Source organism: Panthera tigris, chromosome D1 (genome assembly GCF_018350195.1).
Source record: "Panthera tigris isolate Pti1 chromosome D1, P.tigris_Pti1_mat1.1, whole genome shotgun sequence".
Lineage (NCBI taxonomy): Eukaryota > Metazoa > Chordata > Mammalia > Carnivora > Felidae > Panthera > Panthera tigris.
In genome coordinates, this window is record NC_056669.1 from 55,352,802 (window position 1) to 55,380,175 (window position 27,374).

A 27,374-nucleotide genomic window follows, 5' to 3' on the forward strand; every position below is an offset into this window, starting at 1 on the left:
GGGCTGCCCTGAGGAGGCGGGGAGGGGAGGGCTGGGCCGGCCGGCGGGTGGGCGACGATGCCGAACTTCTGCGCTGCCCCCAACTGTACGAGGAAGAGCACGCAGTCGGACCTGGCCTTCTTCAGGTTCCCGCGGGATCCGGCCAGGTAAGCGGCGGGGCGCCGAGCCGGCAGCCCGGGCCCACCTCTGCGGTGCGCACTGCCAACCGCCGGGTGCGTGGGGAGTGGGCCACGGGTCGTCGACCCCAGCCTCGGTCCCAGGTGGGGAACGGGCCTGGAGCAGCCGGCCGGCGAGCGCCCGGGGACCTCGGAGCACGTGCGCCAGCGGGGGCTCGGCGCCGAGGGCACCACCCGAACCCAGAGGCAACTGGGGCGGCGCGCGGGCGGGATGAGCTGGGTTCTCGCCCTGGTTAGCTTGCTGGGTGACCTCGGGCAGGTCGCTTTCCTCTCTAGGCTTTAGTTTCCTCAGCTGTCAAAAGAGGGACTTGGATTCTGTGGTTGTGGTCACCCCAGGGCCCTTCCTTCTTCTTGCCACCACCCCCGGGACAGTGTTTCTTTTTAGAGTCCGGTCACCTTCTTTGATCTCGTCAAGTCACAGTTACTTCCTCCATCGGGCTTGTTCACGGTTCAAATTCTGGCTCTGACCGTTACTCATTGTCTCACTTGGTTAATAATGGGGATAACGGAGGGTAGAGTGGGGGGATACGCCCACAGGCGTGGGAATTGGTATTGAAACCTCTTCCTTGAGTTAACCCACACGCTCTGGTGTCCGTTTAAAGAGTGATAGAGTAGGGACTGTGATAGTCGGAAGAATTTTCTCTGGCCTCTTCTTGTTCATTCGTTCATTTCAAACCAGTACTTACTATGTGCCGAGCACTAGTGTTAGGTGCTGGAAATTCAGATGTGAATGAGACAGTGTTGCTGCCTGCAGGAAGCTCACTGTCTGTTAAGGAGACATACGGAAGAAGGCGATTATAATATAGCACCCTATTTATTCCACAAATATTTATTGAAGGCCTCCTGTGTGCTAGGCATTGCTCTGAGCATTGGGAGTATACAGATGAACAAATCAAAGCCCCTGCTCTCATGAAGTTTGCATTCTAGCAGGAAAATAGACAAATAAATATGTAAATACAGTATGTTATATGGTGATAAATACTATGCAGAAAAGGCAAATGTGGGGGGGGGTGAGAAATGAGTAGCAGGGGAGACACAATTGCTATTTTAAATAAGGTGGTCAAAGAAGGTCTCACTAAGAAGGAGAATTTGAGCAAAGACTAGAAGTAGGTGAGCAGGCCAACCATACAGATACCTAGGGGAAGAGCTTTCTAGTCTGTGGAAACGGTAAATGCGAAGTCAGGGCATGCATGTTACAGGTACAGCCAGAAGTACATGGACAGTAGAGCTGGTTTAAGGAAGGAGGGAGAAGGGAAAAAATGAGACCAAAAACTGTATGCATTTGTATAGTGGGGGCAAATTGTGTAGGCCATTGTAGGCCATGTAAAGCACTATGGCATTTATTCTGTGACAGGAAGTCATCCAAGGGTTTAGAGCAGAGGACTACTTGAAACAGGATGGCTGGCTACTTGTTAAATAGGTTGTAGGGAAGCAAAGGCGAGAGCAGGAAGACCAGCTAAAGGCAATTGCAGTAATCCAGGTTAGAGGAGAAGGTGGTAAGCTGTTGTATTTGAGATACATTTTGAAGGTGAAGCCAACAGGATTTGTTAAATGGTTTAGATGGAGGTTGTAAGAGAAAAGGGGAAGAATGACTCCTTTTTTTAACCTGAGCATTTACTGAGCTGTGGAAGACTGGGAGGAGCAGCTTTGGAGGAGGCATATTAAAAGTTGGTTTGGGACGTGTGAAGTTTGAGAAGCTTGATTGATGTGCAGGAATAGATGTTTTTCTTCATACCGTATCCAGAAACGAACTCAGAATGGCCCATATTTAGATCAGTAACCTAAATATTTTAGAGCTAAAACCATAAAAAGATAGTCTGGAATTTAGAGACTTTCAGACTAGAGATTGTAAATATGGGTTGTTCTGAGTTTATAGAGGGTATTTAAAGCCATGCTATGGGGTTAGTAAAGGAGTAGGTCTGAGGATTGAGCCTTGGGGCATTCCTGGTATTTAAAGTTCAGGCAGGTGAGGAAAACTAGCTCAAAAGAGTGAGGAATAGCTGTTGGGTTTTATGGGAGCAGAGAAGAGGAGCATCCGAATCTGACTGGCCTTACCCCATTAAGCATTATCTTCCTTTTACCCAAATTGTAGCCCAAGGGCATTCCTGAGAGTTTATTTCATTTGCATAATGAGGGCGCCACTAGTTGATTCTGAACCATAGATCTTTTGTATCCATATACTATAGAGAATGCTCTTTTCATTACACTCCTTGGGAGTATAGGGGTGTACAGTCTCAAATTTAGAAGGAGTTTTTAGATCTAGTGCCATTGGTCCCCTTTGAGAATCTAAGGTAAAGACTACTGGAGAAAAGACATAGACACAATTTTGCATTCCACTATCAAGGTATTTATGGACCCTTTTGGGGCCCTGTGCGTGCCTGAACAGGGGGGTCTTTGTTGAAACACCTCCAGTGACTCTTTGCTTTGTGAAGGGACATTTAAGATGTTGTAAGGGGCCCCTGGGTGACTCAGTCGGTTAAGCGTCTGACTTCGGCTCAGGTCAAGATCTCACAGTTTTTGAGTTTGAGCCCCGCGTTGGGCTCTGTGCTGACAGCTCAGAGCCTGGAGCCTGCTTCGGTTTCTGTGTCTGTCTGTCTGTCTGTCTGTCTCTCTCTCTCTCTCTCTCTCTCCCTCCCTCCCTCCCTCCCTCCCCACACACACACACTTGTGCTCTGTCTCCCTCCCACTCTCTCTCTCTCAATCTCTCTCTCAAAAATAAATAAAATGTTAAAAAAATTTTTTAAAAAATAGATTTTGTAAAGCTTTGGCTCTTGTTTCTTCCTTGTATTGAGTGGAAACATGCCTCCCTATAATTTATGCTTTGGAGATCTGGTTTTATTCCCAGGGTCACACTGAGCAACTCTGTGCCCTTTTCCGTGTCAGAGCCCTTTAAATATTTCAAGACCAAATTATGAACTTTTCTTAACTCTTTTAACATCTTTATTGAGATAATAATAATGCATATACCACCCATTTAAAATGTATATTAAATGCACTCTTAATATACATATTTTAATGCATATTATATATTATTCAGTATATATTACATTATTAATTTTTAAACATTTGGTAAAATACATAACATAAAATTTGCCATTTTAAGTGTATAATTCAGTGACATTAATTACATTCACAGTGTTGTGCAAGTACTATTTCCAAAGCTTTCTCCATTACTCCAAGCAAAAACTGTAACTGTTAAGCAATAACTCCTTTCCTCTCCCTTCCCCACCCCCCCATTCATCCCATTTTCAGTCCTTGTGTGTTCTGTGTACTTCATGGAAATGGAATCCTATAATTGTTCTCTATATCTGGCTTATTTTAGTGGACATAATGTCATCAAGATCCTAACTTTTTATCTAAACCAAGTCTTCCCATACTAAGGATTTCAAATTCTTCTGTATTTGACAGTTTCTTTTTTACTGTGCCCAGAGTTAATTATAATAAAGAAGTAGTTTTCAGAGGTGTGTATTAAATTACCAACAGTATTTTTAGGGTTATTTATAATTAGTTTTTTTCCTGTAAATGAGTCAGAGAAGGTTGATAAAAGGTGACATTGCTAACCTATTCTTGAAAAGTTAATATTGTTAACTAACAATAAAGATAAATATATTTAATGCTATTAAATAGTACATTTCCCATTTGTTATTTTTGTTACTTTGTTATTTTTTATTTTATTATTATTTTTAAAAGATTTTATTTTAAGTAGTCTCTACACCCAACATGGGGTTCAAACTCAAAACCCTGAGATCGAGAGTCACATGCTCCACTGACTGAGCCAGCCAGGTGCCCGTTTGCCATTTGTTATATTTATAAATTCCACGGACACTCTTATAAACAGCTATTTGAAGTAATTTAAAATTCAAAAGTGTAGTTAATAAAGGGCACAATGTGGAATTTCAAAATATAGTACCTTTTATTGGTTTAGAAAAAGTGGCATTAATGTGCTTTTTATTTGTTTATTTTAGTTTTTTTTAATAGTTGACACAGTGTTGAACATTAGTTTCAGGTGTACAACCTAGTGATTCAACAAGTCTGTACATTACACTGTGGTCCCACAGCTGTAGCTACCGTCTGTCACCCTGCAGTGCTGTTCTAATACCATTGACTATATTTCCTATGCTGTACCTTTTATCCACATTACTTATGCATTTTTTTTTAACTATAAAATAATTGAATCAACTCACCTTAGGCAGGTGGTACGGAGAGCATAAATTATTTAAAATTAAAGTTAAAATTTTATTTATCAAAAAGTTATTTTATTTTTTTAAATTTACATCCATATTAGTTAGCATATAGTGCAACAGTGATTTCAGGAGTAGATTCCTTAATGCCCCTTACCCATTTAGCTCATCCCCCCTCCCACAACTCTTCAGTAACCCTCTGTTTGTTCTCCATATTTAAGAGTCTCTTATGTTTTGTCCCCCTCCCTGTTTTTATATTAGTTTTGCTTCCATTCCCTTATGTTCATCTGTTGTGTCTTAAAGTCCTCACATTAGTGAAGTCATATGATATCTGCCTTTCTCTAATTTCATTTAACATAATACCCCCTAGTTCCAACCATGTAGTTGCAAATGGTAAGATTTCATTCTTTTTGATTGCCAAGTAATACTCCATTGTGTGTGTGTATGTGTGTATGTGTGTGTGTATATATATATATGTGTATATATATATATACACACACATATATATATATATATATATATTGTGTCTTCTTTATCCATTCATCCATCGTTGGACATTTGGACTCTTTCCATACTTTGGCTATTGTTGATAGTGCTGCTATAAACATGGGGGTGCATGTGCCCCTTCGAAAGAGCAAACCTGTATCCCTTGGATAAATACCTGGTAGTGCAATTGCTGGGTCGTAGGGTAGTTCTATTTTTAATTTTTTGAGGAACCTTCATACTGTTTTCCAGAATGGCTGCACTAGCTTGCATTCCCACCAGCAGCAAAAGAGATCCTCTTTCTCTGCATCCTCGCCAACATCTGTTGTTGCCTGAGTTGGTAATGTTAGCCATTCTGACAGGTGTGAGGTGGTATCTCATTGTGGTTTTGATTTGTATTTCCCTGATGATGAATGACGTGGAGTATTTTTTCATGTGTCGGTTGGCCATCTGGATGTCTTCTTTGGAGAAGTGTCTATGCATGTCTTGTGCCCATTTCTTCACTGGATAATTTGTTTTTTTGGGTGTTGAGTTTGATAAGTTCTTTATAGACTTTGGATACTAACCCTTTATCTGATACGTCGTTTGCAAATATCTTCTCCCATTCTGTCGGTTGCCTTTTAGTTTTGCTGATTGTTTCCTTCACTGTGCAGAAGATTTTTATTTTGATGAGGTCCCAGTAGTTCATTTTTGCTTTTGTTTCCCTTGCCTCCAGAGACGTGTTGAGTAAGAAGTTGCTGTGGCCAAGATCAAAGAGGTTTTTGCCTGCTTTCTCCTCAAGGATTTTGATGGCTTCCTGTCTTATATTTAGGTCTTTCATCCATTTTGAGTTTATTTTTGTGTATGGTATAAGAAAGTGGTCCAGGCTCATTCCTCTGCATGTCGCTGTTCAGTTTTCCCAGCACCTCTTGCTGAAGAGACTGTCTTTATTCCATTGGGTATTCTTTCCTGCTTTGTTAAAGATTAGTTGGCCATACGTTTGTGGGTCCATTTCTGGGTTCTCTATTCTGTTCCATTGATCTGAGTGTCTGTTTTTGTGCCATATCAAAACCTTTTTTTTTTTAATGTTTATTTATTTTGAGAGAGAGACAGAGCGTGAGCAGAGGGGGGACAGAGAGAGAGACACAGAGTCCAAAGTAGGCTCCAGGCTCTGAGCTGTCAGCACAGACCCCAACACGGGGCTGGAACCCATGAACCACGAGATCATGACCTGACCTGAAATCGGACGCGTAATCAACTGAGCCACCCAGGCTCCCCTAAAGTTAAAAATTTTTTAAACTGCCTAAATCTGGATTGCCCCACGATGGCTTGACTAATGCCAAGGCTTGGCAGGAACCTGGGGGCAGCTCATAGTGGGGCTCATCCCCAGACTAGGTGAAGGTACAAGGAGAGCTAATGAAATGCTTCTGTTACAGTGAGCTGAACAATTGAAGCCCTCTTTTTGCTTCTCAGCCAATTAGCTCTAACTCACCCCTGAGGTGGCGAGGTCTTCCAAGGTTTTTATGGCAATTTAATCAAAGTTAATTGAGAGTTGATATACTCTGCCTTGTAAAATGTAGAAGAGTGGTTTTTTTGGGCACTCATGAAGGAGTGCCACAAAGTAAAAAACTATTTCATAATGACACTGATGTTATTTGCCTTTTTCTTGCTCATTCTTTCAGGAGTGTGCAGTGGGGTTTCTGAGGGGCTACATAACATAGTAACGTCATTGCTCAGTAAGTTGTATGTTGTGTTTTCTAAGTATGATTATATAAATGCCAATGTTTGTAGGCCCTTTCTTGGAAATGAGTGAGATAAGCCTGCCACTTCAAGGGAAACAATTGAAATCCAAGCAGAAATGACAATTTTGGAGAATTCATAGGCACCACTTTGAGCTTGACAACTCTCTAAAGCTTTTCTAATGAGATGAGTGGTGACATTGATAAATGTGACTTTTAAAATAAATTGTATAGTGGTTGTTTGCATAACTCGCTGAACTGGTATTTTCCAAATTGACCAATTTGTGATTTTACAAAGACATGCACAGATAAAAGCTCTAGTCAAAGTGTAAGATACACCAAGATGGATTTCAGTGTAATAGAGTGAGAAAGCTCATTGGTCTGGTTTCAGATTCCACATTGCAACTCATCTTTCAACGTTTTTTATTTATTTTTGGGACAGAGAGAGACAGAGCATGAACGGGGGAGGGGCAGAAAGAGAGAGGGAGACACAGAATCGGAAACAGGCTCCAGGCTCCGAGCCATCAGCCCAGAGCCTGACGCGGGGCTCGAACTCACAGACCGCGAGATCGTGACCTGGCTGAAGTCGGACGCTTAACCGACTGCGCCACCCAGGCGCCCCGCAACTCATCTTTAAGAAACCACCACTTGTGGAGTTTTGGTGTAGTATCAAAGAACATTCACAGTAATATGGGTAAGGGAGGAACATTTTAATTACCTTTTTTAACTGCATAGCAGTGTGAGGCCAGAGTTTCTTCATATACTTCAGCCAAAACCACATGTGACAACAGATTAAGATAGACATTAAGAAGATTTGCAGAGATGGAAAACAATGCCATTCTTTTGGCTAAATGTTTTTTGTTTGTTTTGGAAAATGCAGTTCTCTTTCTTTCTTCTTTCTTTCTTTTTAAGTTTATTTTAAGAGATAGCATGAGTGGGGGAGGGGGAGAGAGAGAGAATTCCAAGCAGGCACTGTGGAGTAGAGCCCAGTGCGTGGCTTGAACTTAAGAACCATAAGATCATGACCTGAGCTGAAACCAAGTATTGGTCACTCAACCAACTAAGGCACCCAGGTACCCCAAAACTTTTTAAATTTTAATGAAACAGTTGACTAGTGTTCCTTGAAATATGTTTTTGGAAATGCTGCATTAGTAGAGAACTATCAAAGGGAAAATAATAAAAAAAAAAAAGGCTGAATAGTACTGAAAAGGTGATTAAGATGAAGATAGAAAGTGACCATTGGATTTGGCAGGGTGGAAGTCATTCATAATCTTGAGCAGTTTCAATGGAAAAGGGATAAAGCAGAAGCCTCCTTGGAATTGATTGAGGAAAGAATGTGAGATACAGTGAAAATGGGCTCTAGTTTTGCTATGTAGAGGATCCAAGTTAAGAATTATTTAGATGGGATATACTAAGGCGTGTTTATGCTCATGGTAATATAGTAGGTTAAATACAGGATGTTGAGAGACCATATACAGAGAGGAAGAGGAGTCTTCTCTGTTTGTGTGTGTGTGTACATACTCATACACATATGTATACATACCTGAATCAGAAGAGTTTCCTTCAAGAAATGATCTTTGGGGCGCCTGGGTGACGCAGTCGGTTAAGCGTCCGACTTCAGCCAGGTCACGATCTCGCGGTCCGTGAGTTCGAGCCCCGCGTCAGGCTCTGGGCTGATGGCTCGGAGCCTGGAGCCTGTTTCCGATTCTGTGTCTCCCTCTCTTTCTGCCCCTCCCCCGTTCATGCTCTGTCTCTCTCTGTCCCAAAAATAAATAAAAAACGTTGAAAAAAATTAAAAAAAAAAAAAAAGAAATGATCTTTAAGATAAGATCTGAAGGCTGATCTTTGCATAGGCTTACCTTAGCCAGGGAAGTGAAAAAAGACAAGAAGATACTAGGGTGAATAAACAGCATGGGGAACAACCCTAGAAGTAATCACAGTGCATTCATGGAACTGAAGTAAGGCATGTAAAGAGGCAGAGAGTAGAAGAGTGGTTCGATAAGAAGATTGAAAGGTAGACAAGGTCCAAATTGTTCAGGGTCTTATGACAGGTAAGGAATTGTTTCTTTATCCTAAGAGTCATGAGAAGCCACTAAAGGATCTTAAGCAGGAAAGACATTCTGAAATTGGCTCTTTAAAACGTTTACTCAGCAGGGTTGCCTGGGGCTCAGTTGGTTAAGTGTCTCTCTCTTTTTTTTTTCTAATTTTTAAAAATGTTTATTATTTGTTTTTGAGAGAGAGAGAGAGAGTGCGAGCAGGGGAGGGGCAGAGAGAGCGGGGGGGGGGGGGGGGGGGGGGACAGAATCCGAAGCAGGCTCCGGGCTCTGAGCTGTCTAGCCAGAGCCCAATGCAGGGCTTGAACCCATGAACCATGAAATCATGCCCTGAGCCGAAGTCAGACGCTTAACTGATTGAACCACCCAGGCGCCCCCAAGTGTCTGACTCTTGATTTCAGCTCAGGTCATGATCTCACCATTTGTGAATTCATACCCCACATCTGGCTCTTTGCTGACAGTGTGGAGCCTGCTTGAGATTCTCTCTCTCTCTGCCCCTCCCCCACTCATGCTGTCTCTCAAAATAAACTTAAAAAAAAAAAAACAAAAAAACCCAAACCCCAAAAGTTTAAAACATTTACTCTCAGCATGGAGAAGGTGTTAGGTAGAGAAAGGTAAAAAACCAGTTTGGAAGTTAGATGGATTTGGAGAGTCACTTCACCTGCTAAGGGAAAAGGCTATGGAGTCTGGAGTGCATGAACAGCGACAGAGAGATCTAGGGAATGGGAGACAGTGGTAAATTTGAGAGATAATTATATATGTGCCTAAAAGCATATTAGAGTGTGTGTGTGTGTGTACGTTTGTGTGTATACACAAACATATGCATGTACATACATGTATATATGTAAAAAAATTGTAGTCACAAAAACTTTAATAACTTAATTGGTGTAAAACACATGTACACAGATGATCACCAAATCATAAGTGTGTGGCTTATTGGATTTTCAGAGTGACATGTCCATGAAACTTTCACCCAGATTTACATATATGTATATATATCTATATATATATAACTATATATATTATATTATATATATATAGTTATATATATAATATATATATAATATATATATAAACTATATAATTATATATATATATTATATATGTAACTATATATATGTATATATATGTGTATATATAAAACTAATATCCCAAATTCTCTCTCCTCTGAGGCTCTCTAAGTCATTATCCCACTCTCCCTAGTCAGAGTCACTGTCTGACTTGACACAATTAGGTTAGTTGGTTACTAAGAATAAGGGACAGAGTGAAGGAATCTTTTATTGATATATGACATATATAGAAAGTGCAAAATTAGTAGACTGGAACATGATGAATTTTTTTAAATGTTTATTTTTGAGATAGAGAGGGAGACAGAGGATCCCAAGCAGGTTCTGCACTAACAGTGCAGCCCTGATGCGGGGCTCAAACTGACGAACCATGAGATCATGACCTGAGTCGAAATCAAGTCGGTAGTTTAACCGACTGAGCCACCCAGGTGCCCCAGAATTTGATGAATTTTTATAAAATGAATACCCAGGTAATGTTTGAGATATAGAACATGTTTCTACCCAGAGAAACCCATTAGAGATCCAGTGCCTAAAGTTTTTATTGGGATCTGGTCACATAGACACACTCTGCCTAGCACGTACTAAAATTCTAGACTCCCAGAAGGAAGGCAGATGTTCAGTATGAATCATATTGTTTGCACAGTCTAAGCGCAATGAGCCACCTTATCAGTTAGGGAAAGTTTTTGTCAGTGTAGGGAACTGCTTGTTAACCAGATTTCCAGGCACAAGCCAAAAGGCCATCCTTACAAACAGGCCTTTATGAAGGTAGCAGTCTTGGGCCTGCTATATTAAGTTTTTTCCTGCATAATCACCATAGGTGAGTTTTGCCTGTTCTTTTTTTTTTTTTTTTTTTTAAATGGCATCTGATTTCTTTCTTATGTATGTATGTATGTATGTATGTATGTAATCTCTATACCCAACATGGGGCTTGAACTCACAAGAGTCACATGCTCTTCCAACTGAGCCAGCCAGGCACCTCAAGTTTTGTCTATTCTTGAACTTTATATAGAAGGAATCATGGCATGTACTCCTGGCTTATTTTGCTCAGCATTATGTTTGTGCGATCTAGCTAGTTCATTCATTTTCATTGCTGAATAGTATTCTGTATACAATAGTATACTACAGTTTATGCTCTTTACTGTTGACAGGCAAAGTTTTTTCACTTTCTTATCAATCTTTGGTATTATCTCTTCTGCATTGTAGTCATTTTTGCAGGTATGTAGTAATATTTCGTTAATGGTTTTTATTAGTATTTCCCTGATGAGATTGAGCCCTTTTTTTCCCATGAACATTTTTTTCGTGTGTATTGGCCATCTGGGTAACCAACTTTTTTTAATGTTTGTTTATTTGGGGGGGCGAGGGAGGGGCAGAGAGAGAGGGAGACAGAATCCGAAGCAGGCATCGTGCTGTCAGCTCAAAGCCTGATACGGGGCTTGAACCCATGAACTGTGAGATCACAACCTGAGCCGAAATCCAGAGTCAGTCACTTAAGCAATTGAGCCACCCAGGCACCCCGATCTGGATAACCTTTTTATTGTAAGTTGCTTTTCCAAGTTTCTTGCCCATTTTTATATTGGGTTGTCAAATTTATTTGCAGGAGTTGTAAAGATATAGTTTGGATATGAGTCTGTTGTTGGATATACGTATTACAGATACCTTCTTCCATTTTGTAGGTTGCCATTTCGCTCTTAAATGGCTTCTTTTAATGAAGAAAAGTTATTAACTTTAAAGTAGACAAATTAGGGAGGCCTAGGTGGCTCAGTCGGTTAAGTGTCTGACTCTGGCTCAGGTCATGATCTCACTGTTCATGAGTTTGGGCCCCGCATTGGGCTCTGTGCTGACAGCTTGGAGCCTGCCTCAGATTCTATGTCTCCCTCTGTTTGCCCCTCCCTTGCTTATGCTCGCTCTCTCTCTCTCAAAAATAAATAAATAAATATTTAAAAAAATAATAAAGTAGCCAAATTAATTCATCTTTTGGTTTAGAGTTTGTGCTTTCTGTTGCCTTCTTTAAATTATCTTTGTCTTGGCCAAGGTAATGGAGATAGTCTCCTGTGTTATCTTTTAGCAGCTTATTGTTTTACTTCCATAGTTAGATCTACAGTCTACTTGGTATTTATTTTTGTGTATATGATACAGAAGTAGGGGTCAGATTAATTTTTTTCATATGGCTATTGAATTTACTCAGCACTATTAAATATTTTTTTAAAATTTATTTTGAGAAAGAGAGGGAGAGAGAATCCCAAGCAGGCTCCACGTTGTCAGCATGAAGCTTGATGTGGGGCTGGATCTCACAAACTGTGAGATCATGATCTCAGCTGAAATCAAGAGTTGGACACTTAACCAACTGAGACACTCAGGTGCCCTGACTCAATGCTATTTGTTGTAAAAACAAAACAAAACAAAAAAATTTTGTCTTTGCTGCTGTGCAGTACTACCTTAGTCTTAAGTGTCCGTAGCTCTCCATTTTGTTTCATTGTTTTATCCTTGTCCCAATACCACACTGTCTTACTAAGCTTTATAATAAATCTTAATATCTGATAGTGTAAGTCTTTCAACTTTTTTTCTCACAGTTATCTTAACTATTCTTAGTCCTTTGAATTTCTGTATAAAAAGTTTTAGAATTGCCATCTCTCTCTCTCTCTCTCTCTCTCTCTCTCTCTCTCTCACACACACACACACACACACACACACACACACATTCAAAGAGACATGCACAAAAGAACTTGTTGGGATTTTGATTGTATTGAATCAGTAAATCAATTTAGGGAAGATTGAAATATTTAGAATTCAGTGTACTAATCCATGAATTTATCATTTAAGTTATTTAAAAAATCTTTTCAGTTAGGGGCATCTAGTCGGCTCAGTCGGTTAAGCGTCCCACTTTTGGTTTTGGCTCAGGTCATGATCTCATGTTTCGTGAGTTAAAGCTCTGCATTGGGCTCTGCTCTGACAGCTCAGAGCCTGCTTGGGATTCCCTCTTCCCTCCCCTCCCCTCCCCTCCCCTCCCCTCCCCTCCCCTCCCCTCCCCTCCCCTCCCCTCCCCTTCTTTCTCTCTCTCTCTCCTGCCTCTCCCCTCCCCTCCCCTTCTTTCTCTCTCTCTCTCCTGCCTCTCCCCTCCCACTCGTGCCCACTCTCTCTCTCTCAAAATAAATAAACTTAAAACATTTTTTTTTTTGTTACAGGTCTTGCACATCTTTCACTAGATTTACTTCTTGGTGTGCTCACTTTGGCAGCACATATACTAGATTTACTTCTTGGTATTTGATGTGGAAGACAAGATGTAGTTAATCAGGCTTTCTGCCCAATCTATTCTTGATTGAATCTGAGTGCTTGTGGTATAGGAAAGCTGTCTCAACTTAGTTCAGAGATCATACAGACAGTAGTATTCTGTATGGAAGGTCTTCAGAGATGTAGGAATTAAAAAACAGCTGTAACAGTATGGTAAATTATTTTATAGTAAGACAGTTTTTATACTAAGTATTTGGACGTTGAAAGATGAAAGTTTATGAAATCATATTGCACAACTGTGCAAAATATTAAAATATGGACATCATTGGCATCATAGGCATCATTGCTGTGCAATGTGAATTGTGAATGTGAAATGTGTTGAATGAGAAGCTATACTATTTAGGTGTGGTTTTAGTTTCAGTTAGATAATCAACATTTCACCATGGTTTTACATATTCAGAGAGGAGGGAATTAAGTGTCAGTGTGTGTGTGTGTGTGTGTGTGTGTGTGTGTGTGTGTGTAGGTGTGAACTGTAATGTTAAGACATAATATACTATGATGTGATTATAAAATGAATGTGTTTTCAGATTTGTGACTCTTTGTGACAGAATTTTTATTCCTAGAAACTTGAGAAATAAAGGAAAGAAAGATCTAGTTGTAACCTTTAGCAAATTACTTCATATTTCTGTGCCTTCATTTCTTCATCTGCATAAGGGGGATAATGTACCCCTTTTGGAAAGGACATAGAACAGTGTCTGACTCATAGCAAGTGCTTAGTATGCATCATTGTTGTTTTCGTTTTTCTGCAGATATGTAGGTACCAAGAGGGCATGGACTTGGTCTGTTCATTATCTTCAACACCTTCTGTGTGCTAGATTGTGTAGGAACAATCCCTGCAGTCCTGGAGTTTACAATCTACATATCTTACAGTCTGTACATATTGTAGATAATAAATTATGTTCATAATAAGGCAAATTAACACAGGCGTCATGCTCCTGTAAGAAACTGTAATTATTTATAAAACATCTATTTACTAATTTTTTGTAATGACATTGTTGTTTCATAACCTTATTTAAGTTGAAGTCCCGAGGGAGTGTGTTAGGCTGTTGATTTCATGGTTGTGCATCTTTTGCTTGAACTACTGATAATTGATTCCTCTCTGGTGCTAGGATGTGCTGAGAATTGAAAGACTCAGGTTTAAGTTCTAGTTTTGCTGCTGATTTTGTACATGACTCTGAGCAAGTTATTTCTTAATCTTGTCTATAATTGAATGTATTAAATGATTTCTAAGGTTTCTTCCAGCTCTCATTTTGTTTTCAATCATCTTCTCCAAATTACATCATGTTCTGCAGGTAGAAGGGAGCAGGAATCCATTGTCCATAATATTTATTTGTCTTATAACTGAATACTAAAACTTATTTATTTATTTAAAAAAGATTTTTTTTCATGTTTATTTTTGAGAGAGACAGAGAGACAGAGCATGAGCAGGGGAGGGGAAGAGAGGGAGACACAGAATCCTCAGCAGGCTCCAGGCTTTGAGCTGTCAGCACAGAGCCTGACTTGGGGCTCGAACCCACGAATCATGAGATCATGACCTGAGCTGAAGTCGGACGCTCAACCGACTGAGCCACCCAGGTGCCCCTGAATACTGAAATTTAAACGGTGAGCTCATATTTCATAATTGGTTTTATTTTGGTTTTATTTATAGGTGCCAGAAGTGGGTGGAGAATTGCAGGAGAGCAGACTTAGAAGATAAAACACCTGATCAGCTAAATAAACATTATCGATTATGTGCCAAACACTTTGAGACCTCTATGATCTGCAGAACTGTAAGTAATAGAAGGGCTTGGGTTTTTTTTGTTTTCTCTCTCTCTCATTCACTCAGTATCTGGTTGGCAGTGTAAATCTGTATCTGTTAATGTTGGAGTGTATTCTTATATCCCGCCACTTTTTTTTTTTTTTTTTAAAGATGAAGACAAATTTGGAGCTGAATAGTATCTAATTTGTTCTTAAAAGCCTGGTATTTTTTTTTTAACCCCTCTGTTTCTGATGCCCCATTACTACTCAACAGAGGTTGCCCTTTTTACATTTCTTATGCAGCCTTCAGAAAATTTCATTTTTTTATTTTTAATTTTTTAAAGAAAATTTTAGATGATTATAAAAGTGTTTGTTTAAGGTAAAGTTTGTGTTTTTATTTGGAGCAGATTCTCCAGAGCTTTTTTTATGAGTGAAATCTTTATCAAGAAATGGAGCTCTTTGTTTTCATGTTTTTGTATGTACTGGTAGAACCAACCCTTAATTTTTATGTGCAAGTTACAACAAGAAGAAAATTGTATAATTAATGTGAAAAATAATTTCTTTCAATAATTTGCAATTTCGTATCAAACCTGGATCTCTCAAGCTTACTTCTGTTAACTATGTGAATTTGGCCAGGTCACTTTCCCTTCTGGGTCCCGAATTCTAATAAGAAGATTAAACCAGATAATTTCTGAAATCTAAGATTTTTAACCCTCTGTGATTCTGTTATTGCTATGACTTAGACAAACAGAGCAGATTTGATTGAAATGAAGCAGATTTGAAACACTTAAACTAGGGAGATAGTTTTGTTAAATAATATCTTCTTATTTAGGTGTAACTAATGTATCATCTCAGATATTGGGATAGACATAAACTTGATTTGAAGATACACTATATATTGTTATGCAGCAATTTATTTTGATATTTTTTTCAGATACATTTTGCAGAGGCTTCAGAAAACTAAAGAATGATTGGGTTATTTTATTTCTCAAAATTAATTGAAGCAGATACTTGTGAAGTCATTGGGAGGTGAGCCAATTCCGGTTCAACAGTTTAATCACAAATATTTGAGGGATATTTTTGCCTTGTTTTGTTAAGAGGGTAATAATGATCAACCAAAATAGGGGATTTTGTATGTTTAAAAGGCAAACTAGTTTTATGTTCTTGACATTAAGTAAAAATATCCCAAATTATTATTTTAAATACACAAGCCATAATGCATTTTTATTTAATAATAAATATGGTCTCTTAATTACATAATTCCAATAAGATTGTTGTGAGACATGTAAAATTGTAGTTCACTCATATTCTTGTTTAGTCAGAGCATAGGACAGAAAGATGAGCTATTTTTGCTTTTTAAATTTCCACAAGATTCTTAAATCTTGAATAAATTAATGCAAATGCGAGAAAATGTTCTCTCTACACATGATATCTGTATCTAAATGTTTGAGAGTTTTGACTTCATTAGTTTGGCATTGAAGGTCTCATCAGTAAACATTCATGGCTAGTTCCACTGAAGCCAGATACTATCCTTGATGCTAGAGTAAGGTCACTGCTTTATGCTCAAACCTTAATTCAGCAGTTGAAGATTAAATCTTGATACTGAGTTAAAACTATCCTGCACATAAATTGAAAATAGCTCTTTTTGGAATGCGTACTTATAAATAAATATTTCTAAAAAGTAACATGTTTTTAATTCATGTTCTGTTTTTCGGTCTGTAATTTGGTTTGTAGCAAATTGATGTGAATTTAAGAAATTCATTAGGAATGTTTTATCCCTCCTTATTTAATAATTGGTAAGATATCAAGAGTGGACTGTATATGTTTGTGTCTGTTGTGACATGTTTGCTAAGTGGGAAAGATGAGATGTTTGGGGTATAGTATAGTTTTTGCTCCCTTCAGTGATTGTGTCACTGATCAATCTCTGATTCAGACTTCCTAATAGACTCAGGATAATTGGCCCAGCACTAGAAGCTGAGTGGCATTGAGAAATAGATTTTCTTTTTGTTTTTTATGAGGCATGGGGGTGATCTAGAAAATGAATCTGAATAGAAATACTTCCCAAATGTGTTTAACAACTCTTTAGATAAAACTTGAGATAGTGTGTTCCCTTTAGTTATATATTTTTTCTTCATATCATCCTAATCTTCCTTCTCTGGATGAAAAAATATAGATAGGAGTTGTTATTTTTGTTTGGCATATACTTTGAACATGCTTTAATAATCAGCTTTGAAATAATTGCTGCTCCCAAGAAAGCTTTTTATTTCTTTTATTTTTCTTAAAGTTTATTTATTTTGAGAGAGAGAGGTGAGGGGCTTGGGGGGAAAGGCAGGGAGAAAGAGAATCCCAAGCAGGCTCTGCACTGTCCGCACAGAGCTTGACCCAGGGCTCAAACTCATGAACTGTGAGATCATGACCTGAGTCGAAATCAAGAGTCGGATGCTTAACCGACTGAGCCACTCAGGTGCGCCCAAGAAAGCTTTTTAAAAAGAAGAGTATTTTGTCTTTATCAGTGCAGATCTGTGAAGAAATTAAAAGACATTGTTTCTTTGACTAGGTGGGGTGAACATATGCAGTTATTTATCTGTTACTCTTCCTGTTAATAAAATTCTTGTCCCTACCCGACCTCTGGGTTGGCTGCTGAAGACTGTCAACATCTAAGTATGCATCTAGCGTCTAGCCAGGTTGGATTAGGTTAACGGGAATTAGGATAGAGAATGGTCATCCTTCAGTGATAAGAACATTAGAATTAGAAATTTAGAAATACCTAGTTTAGTGTTTGCAGAAATATGATTATATATATCATGGTATAAATGAATTCAAGTGGCACACGAATCAGTTTTTATTTTAGGAATTTCACAATATGTGTTAAAAATATAGCTCATGAAAATCATTATTTTATAGTTTTTATTGCTTAAGACAATGCTGACTTAAAAAGTCAGTGGATTATGTGAGAGTGCAGATGGTGGTATGCAAGTGTTATCATTAGTATGTGAATAATTTCAATTTGGGAAATATGGTCTAGCTCAACACTAGAAATTTATTCAGAAGAGGCAACTGAGGCCCAGAAAGGGAAAGTATTTGGCTAGGATCTCACAGTGAGTTACTGGTAGAATTTGGACTAGTTCCTAGGTCTCCTGGGTCCCACCAGTCCATCGTACCTTGATACTTCTCAGTAATAGTAGTGAAAAGTGGATAGAACCACGGGGAAAGTAGGGAAGAATTAAGAACATAGAAAGGGATAGATTGAGAAACTCTTGTGCCTGCTGTAGATTTGGTGGGCTCATGGAAGAGCTAAACAGTGAAGTAGCTGGGAGGATGAATTAGAAATATATATGCAAAATGCAAATATATTTTATTTTTTATGCTTACCATGAACTTCGTTCCTTAATTTAAAATAGTAAGATTGCCAGAAGGGCAAAAACAAAAAGAGTTAGAAATAATACCTGATCTGGACGGACATCATCATTCTGCAAGTCTCTACACTTTAGAGCTGGAGGTGAAGGAGTACTGGGGAAGTCATTAACATAGCATTTTCTTTATGTGTAATACATTCTTAAGGACTGTCTCTGAATTAACACATTTTTCTTTTTCAGAGTCCTTATAGGACAGTTCTTCGAGATAATGCAATACCAACAATATTTGATCTTACCAGTCATTTGAACAATCCACATAGTAGACACAGAAAACGAATAAAAGAATTGGTATGTCAAATGTGCTTTTGGCTTTCCCACCCCACCCCCCCCCATAATACTGTGAAATCAAATATAGATGCATTCCTCTTAAAATTGAACCCAAGTTACTATTTCCGAAGGTAACATGGGAAATAAATGCTGTGGTTATTATTGAAGAAGGATGGATGTAAGATGATTAGTGTTTAAATTGGAAAATTGTTCTCAAATTTAGCCAGTTGATACTCATTGACTTGGGCCAAAGTGTGCTGTTAATTATAGGCCACTAGCACATTCCCTTCCTGGGAACAAAACAAAACACTACCTTTTCTTTTGTAGTGAGGAAAGTGGAACTGAGGGATATTTCCAGAATTCAGGACAAAGGGATAAAGAAAGGGAAAGTATGAAAGTTAAGACATGGATACTTTTACCTAGAGATAATGGTTCCGTCACTATTAAGTACTGACAGGGTTAGAAAAAGCTTTTAAATCTCTGTTTATGGCATCATTTATGCATGTTTTCATGTTCCTTTGATACCCTTTAGTTCTAATAATTGAAACCTACCACTTTTTGTTAATATTAGGTGAACAAAATTAATCAATGCTCTTCAGTCCATGACTTTCTGCCATCATTGCCACCAGCAAGACCCTTATTTTGTTTATTATTTTTTCTCTTCCTTCCACTATTACCATTCCCATTTTTCTCCCCTCTTTTTGGTATTCATGTTAATGTATTTAATATTTGTCATTTTAGTCTACCTACTGTGTGCTTTTTTAAGACAACATTTATCTCATTTTCCTCATTTTTTCTTTGTTTACCTTTCATATTTAGATCTTTGATCCATTTGGGCTTTGTATGTATGGTGTTCAGTAGAGATCTAATTTTATTTTTCTCCTTATAGAGAATCAGTTTTCTCAATATGGTCTGTTAATCTGTCCTTTCCTTCACTGGTTTTAAGGTGCCACCCCTGTCATATACCAAGTTTCCATATATGCACAGTGTTTCTGGGAGCTCTGTTCTGTTTATTGGAAAATGTGTTTGTTCACATATGTACCACTGTTCACAACAGTACCACATATGTACTGCTTTTATTACCATGGCTTTATAATTTATCTTACTTGCAAATACAGTGGTTTCTTAACTCTTCTTTTTCAAAATTGTCTTAGCTACTTGTGGACCTTTATTCCGCCATATGAATTTGAGAATTCTTTCGTCCAGTTCTTCTAGAAATTGCATTGGGATTTTCAACACAAATGCTTTGGATTAACATCTTAAAATATTAATTGGTCCCACCCATAAACAGAAAAAAATAGCTTTCAGGTAATAGCAGCCATTGACCAGACTAAATACTAGTTCTTTGAATACACTATTAACATACTTTAAGGAGTGCAGAAAGTCAAAAATTTGAAAAAACTTTAGGGTTTTTGCTGCAGTTTTTTAAAAGAGAACAATGTGTACATTCCTTAAATTACTTCCTAAATACATTATGGTTTTTGTTGGTATAGGTTATGTATTCTGGTTGAGATTGTTTCCAGCAATTTTGAAGAACTAATTTTGGTTAATTCCTACTAGTCTTTGGAGTTTTCTATGAAGTTGATTTTATCATCTCCAAATAAGGACAAATTTGCCTCCTCTAATCCTCATAATTTTAATTTTTTCTGTTGCTTGTGTTACTGTTTAGTCAGGATCCTGAGAAGTGCTGTGTTGAACAGTCCCAGTAATGTCACAGATGATATGCTTGCCTTGTTGCATTAAGTGTGATGTTTGTTGCTGATACTGTTAAAGAGGGTTTTTTTTGGGTTTCTTTTATTTGAGACAGTGTGTGTTAGTGAGGAGAAGGGCAGAGAGAGTCTTAAGCAGTCTCTTTGCTCAACATGGAACCCAATACAGGGCTCAATCCCATGACACTGGGATAATGACCTCAGCCAAAATCAAGAGTCTGACACTCAACTGACTGAGCCACCCAGGTGCCCCTGATACTGTTTTTATCAAGTTAAGGAAATTCCTTTCATTCCCTTTTAGTCCTCATATTCCGAATTTTTATCATAACTTGTTGAACTTACCAAAAGCTTTAACTGCATCTATTGAGTAGAAAAATTCAGTTTTTTTTAATGTAGTGAATAGCTGATGGATTTCTGGTGTTGAACCATCTTTGCATTCCTGTGATGAACCCTAACTGATTGCATTATCTCTCTTCATTTGTTTGATTTAGTTGGTTGATATTTTATTTAGGATTTTGCATTTATAAGTGTTGTCCTGTAATTTTCTTTCGTTGTACTCCTCTTATCCAGTTAATGATGTCAGGGTTCTATTAGCCTTATAAAATTAGTTGGATAGTTTTCCTTTTCTCTCAGATTTTCTGGAAAAACTTGTATAAGGTATATACTCTCTGCTCATGAAAGTTAAACCATAAAACCATCAGAGTGCTTGGGGTGGGTGAGGGAATATTTTGTTTGCAATTTTGATTCATTTATTGGTTTCCTCTTGTATTTCATTTGTTTTTAAGAACTGCATATAGGATTTTGGAGCGCTTGTGTTTTTCTGACCCTAAGATTATTTTAAAAAATTTTTTTTAATGTTTGTTTTTTAGAGCAAGAATGACGGAGGGAGGGAGAGAGAACTAGCAGGGGAGGGGCAGGGGGAGACACGGAATCCGAAGCAGGCTCCAGGTTCTGAACTGTCAGCACAGAGCCAGACACGGGCTTGAACCCATGAACTGTAAGATCATGACCTGAATCAAAGTCGGACGCCTAACTGACTGAACCACCCAGGCATCCCTGATCCTAAAATGATTTTAATATTGTTTGCAAGGAAATCAGTTAGTATTATCAATGATTGTTGCATTGTGATTTATTTGGTTTCATCTTGATTTGAGAGATTTATTTTTTGGCTCTTTTTCTGACTTCTTGAATGTTTAGCTCATATTTGTATGTATTCACAGTTGTACATGTCTAAGTGTGTTTTAGCTGTATCCCATAATTATAGACATGTAGTGCTTTTGTTGATTAGTCAGGAGTGTTTTGTAAATTCCCCCGTTCCTTTAACATAGGGTTATTTTTGTTTTTAGTTTCCAGGCATGGGTTTATTTTTTAAAACCCATTTTGTAGCTTTTATTTTGTAATATTAAGTTATTAATAATTCATGGAGTATATATGTAGTCTGTGTGATATTGATTCTTTCTAGTTTTTGCATTTGTTATTTCTATTGAAGTGTGATGCTAGCCTAATTCTTGTTACTTTTTAGATGATTTGCTTTTCTCCCTCAAAGTCTTTAGTATTTTTTCTTTATATTTGACATTTTTAATTTTGCTAACCTGTGTCTAGATGGTTTTTTAGTTATCCAGACTGACACCTTTAGGTTCTGAGAAATCCTCAGTTTTTATTTCTTCATACATTTCTTTCCCTCTATTTATTTATTTGTTTTTCTGGGATGTCTCCTAGACGAATGGTGACACACCACTGTAGTTTTCCACATCAGCTCTCTTCTTAGCCCTACGTACCAGGAGTGAGGAGCTCAGCCACTTCCCATCCTCCAGCTACCATTTCCCTATATTCTGCCCCTTGGGAACCTCAAATACCTTAATGCAGACATACTCTTCTAGGTTTGCCATCCTTGTAACTGTAGCTCATGGGATAAGGAGGGAATGTTCTAGATTGGCTAGCCTGCTGATGTTTCTTGTTATCAGTATCATGTTCCTATGCTGCCTAGCAGGTACCCTTCTAACTCAAGCTGTCACTGGTAGTGCTCCTTGCCTGCTCCTGAATAGTAATGGGGTGGTTTGTGGTTTAAGCATTGCAGTGGGTTACAGGAAGAGAAAGGACATAACTGGAAAGTTCTTCCTCGGTTTAATCCTGTATGTACTTGGCCCTCTATGCTGTATGCATCCATTTCTCTTCCATACTGGTACGTGTTACTTTCTGCTTCCCAGGGAATTCTCACAGCTTTTGTGTTAGGTTCTGGGATCCAGCAACTCTCTCTTACGTGGCATCCCCCAGGAACAAATTGGAGGGGACATGATTTGTGACCCCTTGGATTTGACACCAAGCACCATCCTGTACTTTCATGCCTTTTATTAGCTTTCAAACACTTGTCACCCAAAGTTAAGTTGATTTAAGTATAAAGTAAGTTAAGCGATGTATTCTTTCTCCTCAGTGTTTTTAAAAAAACTTAAATAAATAAAGTTTATTTATTTATTTTGAGAAGGTGAGAAAGCGGGGAGGGCAGAGAGAGAGAGAGAATCCGTGCTCTCAGCATGGAGCTGGCGCACGAACCCGGAGAGCATGACTTGAGCCAAAATCAAGAGTAGGATGCTTAACGGAGTGAAGCACCCAGGCACCCTGTCTCCTCTAGTATTTTATTATGAGCTTGGAATCATTAGTAAATTATTTTTCTGGTTTTTCTGTCATTTCTATGTTTGAAGAATGTATTCATTGTAAGGAATTTATGCTTTCGAAGGAATTAAATTTGAGTCACAGTATGCTTTTTACTTATGAGTCTACAGTGATGTGCTAGAGTTCAGTTTTCTTAAAGGTGTTTTTTTTTTTTTTTCTTCTTTTTTCTTGTCACTTAGAGTGAAGATGAAATCAGGACACTGAAACAGAAAAAAAGTAAGTGATAGTGTTAATGACTGAACTTCTGAATGCCTTTTAAAAAGGCCTTGACCTGGTAAGGACAAATAAATATGTTGTATGTCCAAAACCTACCGTGAGAGTGATGTAAGAGTGTGGTAGGCATTTTCCTGTGGTTTGGAATTGTCTGTGAGACAGAAGTCTTAGTTTAGTTTCTTGATTGAGTGCTACTGTGCCACGTACTTGGCCGCTTCCCTACTAGCTGTGCTCTTGGTGTGTGGTGGGGTGGCAGGCACACAGTGTCCCCATGGAGGGAAGGAAAGGCAGCAGTAAAGGACAAGAGCAGAATCTTTGTCCACCCGATGTGTGGTGCATCATAAGTTCTTGATAAATGTTTAAGGAAAAGTGCTTTGAGGACACTTAGCCTAATAGAGAGTAGGAGTCACAGTAGCCTTTCTGCAGGTGCTGATGCCTGACCTGTGTCACCAAAGGATGAGGACTAGTCGTTGTTTTTGTTTTTGTCTATTACTACTATTATTCCTCCTTCTTGGTCTCCTCCTCCTACTGTGCTATTATTAATATTATTTTTATTAACATAACTGTTTATGTTAAGTCTTTAGGTGCTTTACTTAGTTCATTTAATTCTGACAGTAGTCCTGAGGGAGTCAGGCAAAGGAGGGAGGTGTATTCTGCGCAGAAGTAGAGTAGCTTGAAACAGGGTGCCTGATTTGGAGAATTATACTCATTTTGTTGTTAGAGCTTCTAATATCCTATGATGATTAGAAAATGAACCTAGAGGGGACCACAGGGTCTAGGACTTGCAAGGTTGTGTATATGACTATGGGCAGGACACTAACCTCAGAGGCTCAGTTTTTCAATCCACGTACAAAGAGATTTGGCTAATACTTCTAGTAGTCTATTATTTGCCCTAAAAATTGCGTCAATATACCTTATGTTATGTTGGCTTATATAATTCTCATCTCCCATATTAAAGTGTAGCTTAATGATTTCATAGAAATTGCATTAGCATGGACCTTGGAACCAGACAGGTTTGGATTTGAATTTCACCTTCATCCTTTTAACTACATCTGTGACCTTGGGCAATTATTTACTTTCCTCATTTGTCAAGCGGGATTGATAGCACCTGCCTATAGAGGGAGTAATGTGATACATATAAAATGCCAACACAGTGCTTCAATAAATATTAGTTCTCTTCCTCTTTTTCCTGAGGGCACGGACCGTTACTGGTCTGGACGTGTTTTATGTGACGTGCCTTGTTAAGTTTGTAAGAAATCGTTCCTCTCTTATATATAACATTTACATGTAGGATTAAAATCTCTGTGTACAGTTTTTGTCTCCACTAGAGTGTGTCTTATTTTAACCTCTGTATCCTAGTCTGTGGTCCAATAGGTACGTTGTGAATGTTGAATGGATGAGCTCCTGAATTTAAATATTTAACCAATCAAAAACATGATTTTTTTTGTTTGTATCATTCCTCATGAGCCTGTTTATAAAATTGATTCTTTGTTTTCCAGTTGATGAAACTTCTGAACAGGAACAAAAACATAAAGAAATAAACAACAGCAATGCTCAGAACCCCAGTGCAGAAGAAGGGGGTGAAGAACAGGATGAAGACATTTTACCTCTAACCCTTGAAGAGAAAGAAAACAAAGAATACTTAAAATCTTTATTTGAAATTTTAATTCTAATGGGAAAACAAAACATCCCTCTGGATGGGCATGAAACTGATGGACTCCCAGAGGGTCTCTTTACCCCGGATAACTTTCAAGCACTCCTGGAGTGCCGGATAAATTCTGGTGAAGAGGTTCTGAGAAAGCGCTTTGAGACAACAGCAGTTAACACATTGTTCTGCTCGAAAACGCAGCAGAAGCAGATGCTAGAGATCTGTGAGAGCTGCATTCGGGAGGAAACCCTCAGGGAAGTGAGAGACTCCCACTTCTTTTCCATCATCACTGACGACGTAGTGGACATAGCAGGAGAAGAGCACTTGCCTGTGCTGGTGAGGTTTGTCGATGAGTCTCATAACCTGAGAGAGGAATTTGTGGGCTTCTTGCCTTATGAAGCTGATGCAGAAATTTTGGCTGTGAAATTTCACACCACGATAACTGAGAAGTGGGGATTGAACATGGAGTATTGTCGTGGCCAGGCTTACATTGTGTCCAGTGGATTTTCTTCCAAAATGAAAGTTGTTGCTTCTAGGCTTTTAGAGAAATATCCCCAAGCTGTCTACACACTTTGCTCTTCCTGTGCCTTAAATATGTGGTTGGCAAAATCCGTGCCTGTTGTGGGAGTATCTGTTGCATTAGGAACCATTGAGGAAGTCTGTTCTTTCTTCCATCGATCTCCGCAACTGCTTTTAGAGCTTGACAATGTCATTTCTGTCCTCTTTCAGAACAATGAGGAAAAGGGTAAAGAACTCAAGGAAATTTGCCATTCTCAGTGGACAGGTAGGCACGATGCTTTCGAAATTTTAGTGGACCTCCTACAAGCACTTGTTTTATGTTTAGATGGTATAAATAGTGACACAAACATTAGATGGAATAACTATATAGCTGGCCGAGCGTTTGTACTCTGTAGTGCGGTAACAGATTTTGATTTTGTCGTTACCATTGTCGTTCTTAAAAATGTTCTATCTTTTACAAGAGCCTTTGGGAAAAATCTCCAGGGGCAAACCTCCGATGTCTTCTTTGCAGCCAGTAGCTTGACTGCAGTACTGCATTCACTGAATGAAGTGATGGAAAATATCGAAGTTTATCATGAATTTTGGTTTGAAGAAGCCACAAATTTGGCTACTAAACTTGATATTCAGATGAAGCTCCCTGGGAAGTTCCGCAGAGCCCAGCAAGGTAACCTGGAATCTCAGCTAACCTCCGAGAGTTACTATAAAGAAACTCTAAGTGTCCCAACAGTGGAACACATTATTCAGGAACTGAAAGATATATTCTCAGAACAGCACCTCAAAGCTCTTAAATGCTTGTCTCTGGTGCCCTCTGTCATGGGACAGCTCAAATTTAATACATCGGAGGAGCACCATGCTGACATGTACAGGAGTGACTTACCCAACCCGGACACACTCTCAGCTGAGCTGCATTGTTGGAGAATCAAGTGGAAACACAGAGGGAAAGATATAGAGCTTCCATCCACCATTTATGAAGCCCTGCATCTGCCAGACATCAAGTTTTTTCCTAATGTTTATGCATTGCTGAAAGTCCTATGCATTCTTCCTGTGATGAAGGTTGAGAATGAACGCTATGAAAATGGGCGAAAGCGTCTCAAAGCATACCTGAGGAACACTTTGACAGACCAAAGGTCAAGTAACTTGGCTTTGCTTAACATAAATTTTGATATAAAACATGATCTGGATTTAATGGTGGACACCTATATCAAACTCTATACAACTAAGTCAGAGCTTCCTACAGATAACTCAGAAACCATTGAAAATACCTAGGAGACTTTTAAAGTAGGCTTTCTCTTATGTTTGATATTTGGAAAAATCTGTAAGAAATTTGAAAACATCTTACGGAAAAGCTGTCAGGTATACGTAGGCCACTTAATCACTGAATATCTTGACCTGTCGACCTCTCATTGAGTACATTAGCCATTGATAATCTGCCTATTTAAATGGCCCCCGTTTGAACTCTTATGCTTTGGAGACATAACTGTTCTTCCAGAAGATAGCGTTGAAAGTGCCACATTACATTTCTGTGGGATCTCTGCTAATGGCACTTTGGAATTGTTTTAGTTAAGTCATTTTAGACATAACATTTATTATCACTGGATCCAGTTGTCGGGTATTGAGTTATCAGTTCTTAGAAGAAATAGATTTGGAAGAGGTGTGGGAGAAAGGAATATATTTTATAAAATGTTACAATGAAGCTCATGAGTGACCTGGAGTGTTAAGTATGTTAAAAATCTGTAATGGAGATTTAAGGGAGTTATCAGACAGCTAGAGAGAGAGAGAGAATGGAAAACATGTGAGCTTGCAAGGATTTCAGTGTAGATTTTGTCTTTATCAAACGAACTTAAAGGAACAAGTTACAGTTAGAGTTTGAATGGGCTAGCCTGCCATTGTCGGTCCACATTGGGTTGTTGCTGTTTACATTCCTTTGTTGAGCCTACATCTTCATAAGCTTTTTAGCAGGTATTTGTTGAACACCTCTGTTTCATGGTCAAGACAGGATCAGAGGCCATGGATACTGACAACTGATTTGTCTGTTTTCCTCTGTCTTTTTCCATGACTGTATCTACTGCCTCGTCTTGATTTCTAAACAAAACCTGGAAAACCTACAAAAATAAGTGTTTTGTGGTTTACCTAGGAATAATACAGAAAATATTACTGTTATTTTTGGTGAAGAAAATCAATTTTGTATAGTTTATTTCAACCTAAATAAAATGTGAATTTTGTTTAAA

The 27,374-nt window shown here is 38.5% G+C and overlaps 1 protein-coding gene across 2 annotated transcripts; it reads left to right on the top strand.

Moving 5' to 3' along the window:
- Positions 1-9: 9 nt before the first annotated feature.
- Positions 10-27,374, top strand: THAP12 (THAP domain containing 12). Of its 2 annotated transcripts, none has more exons than XM_042958548.1 (5): positions 10-146; positions 14,616-14,736; positions 18,301-18,408; positions 22,946-22,982; positions 24,479-27,374. In XM_042958548.1, exons 1-5 carry the CDS (start codon positions 58-60, stop codon positions 26,410-26,412), a joined length of 2,289 nt encoding a protein of 762 aa, XP_042814482.1. In that variant the 5' UTR covers positions 10-57; the 3' UTR covers positions 26,413-27,374. The 2 variants fall into 2 exon arrangements, with proteins under 2 accessions (XP_042814482.1, XP_042814483.1); XM_042958549.1 differs by lacking the exon at positions 10-146 and adding an exon at positions 6,504-6,555.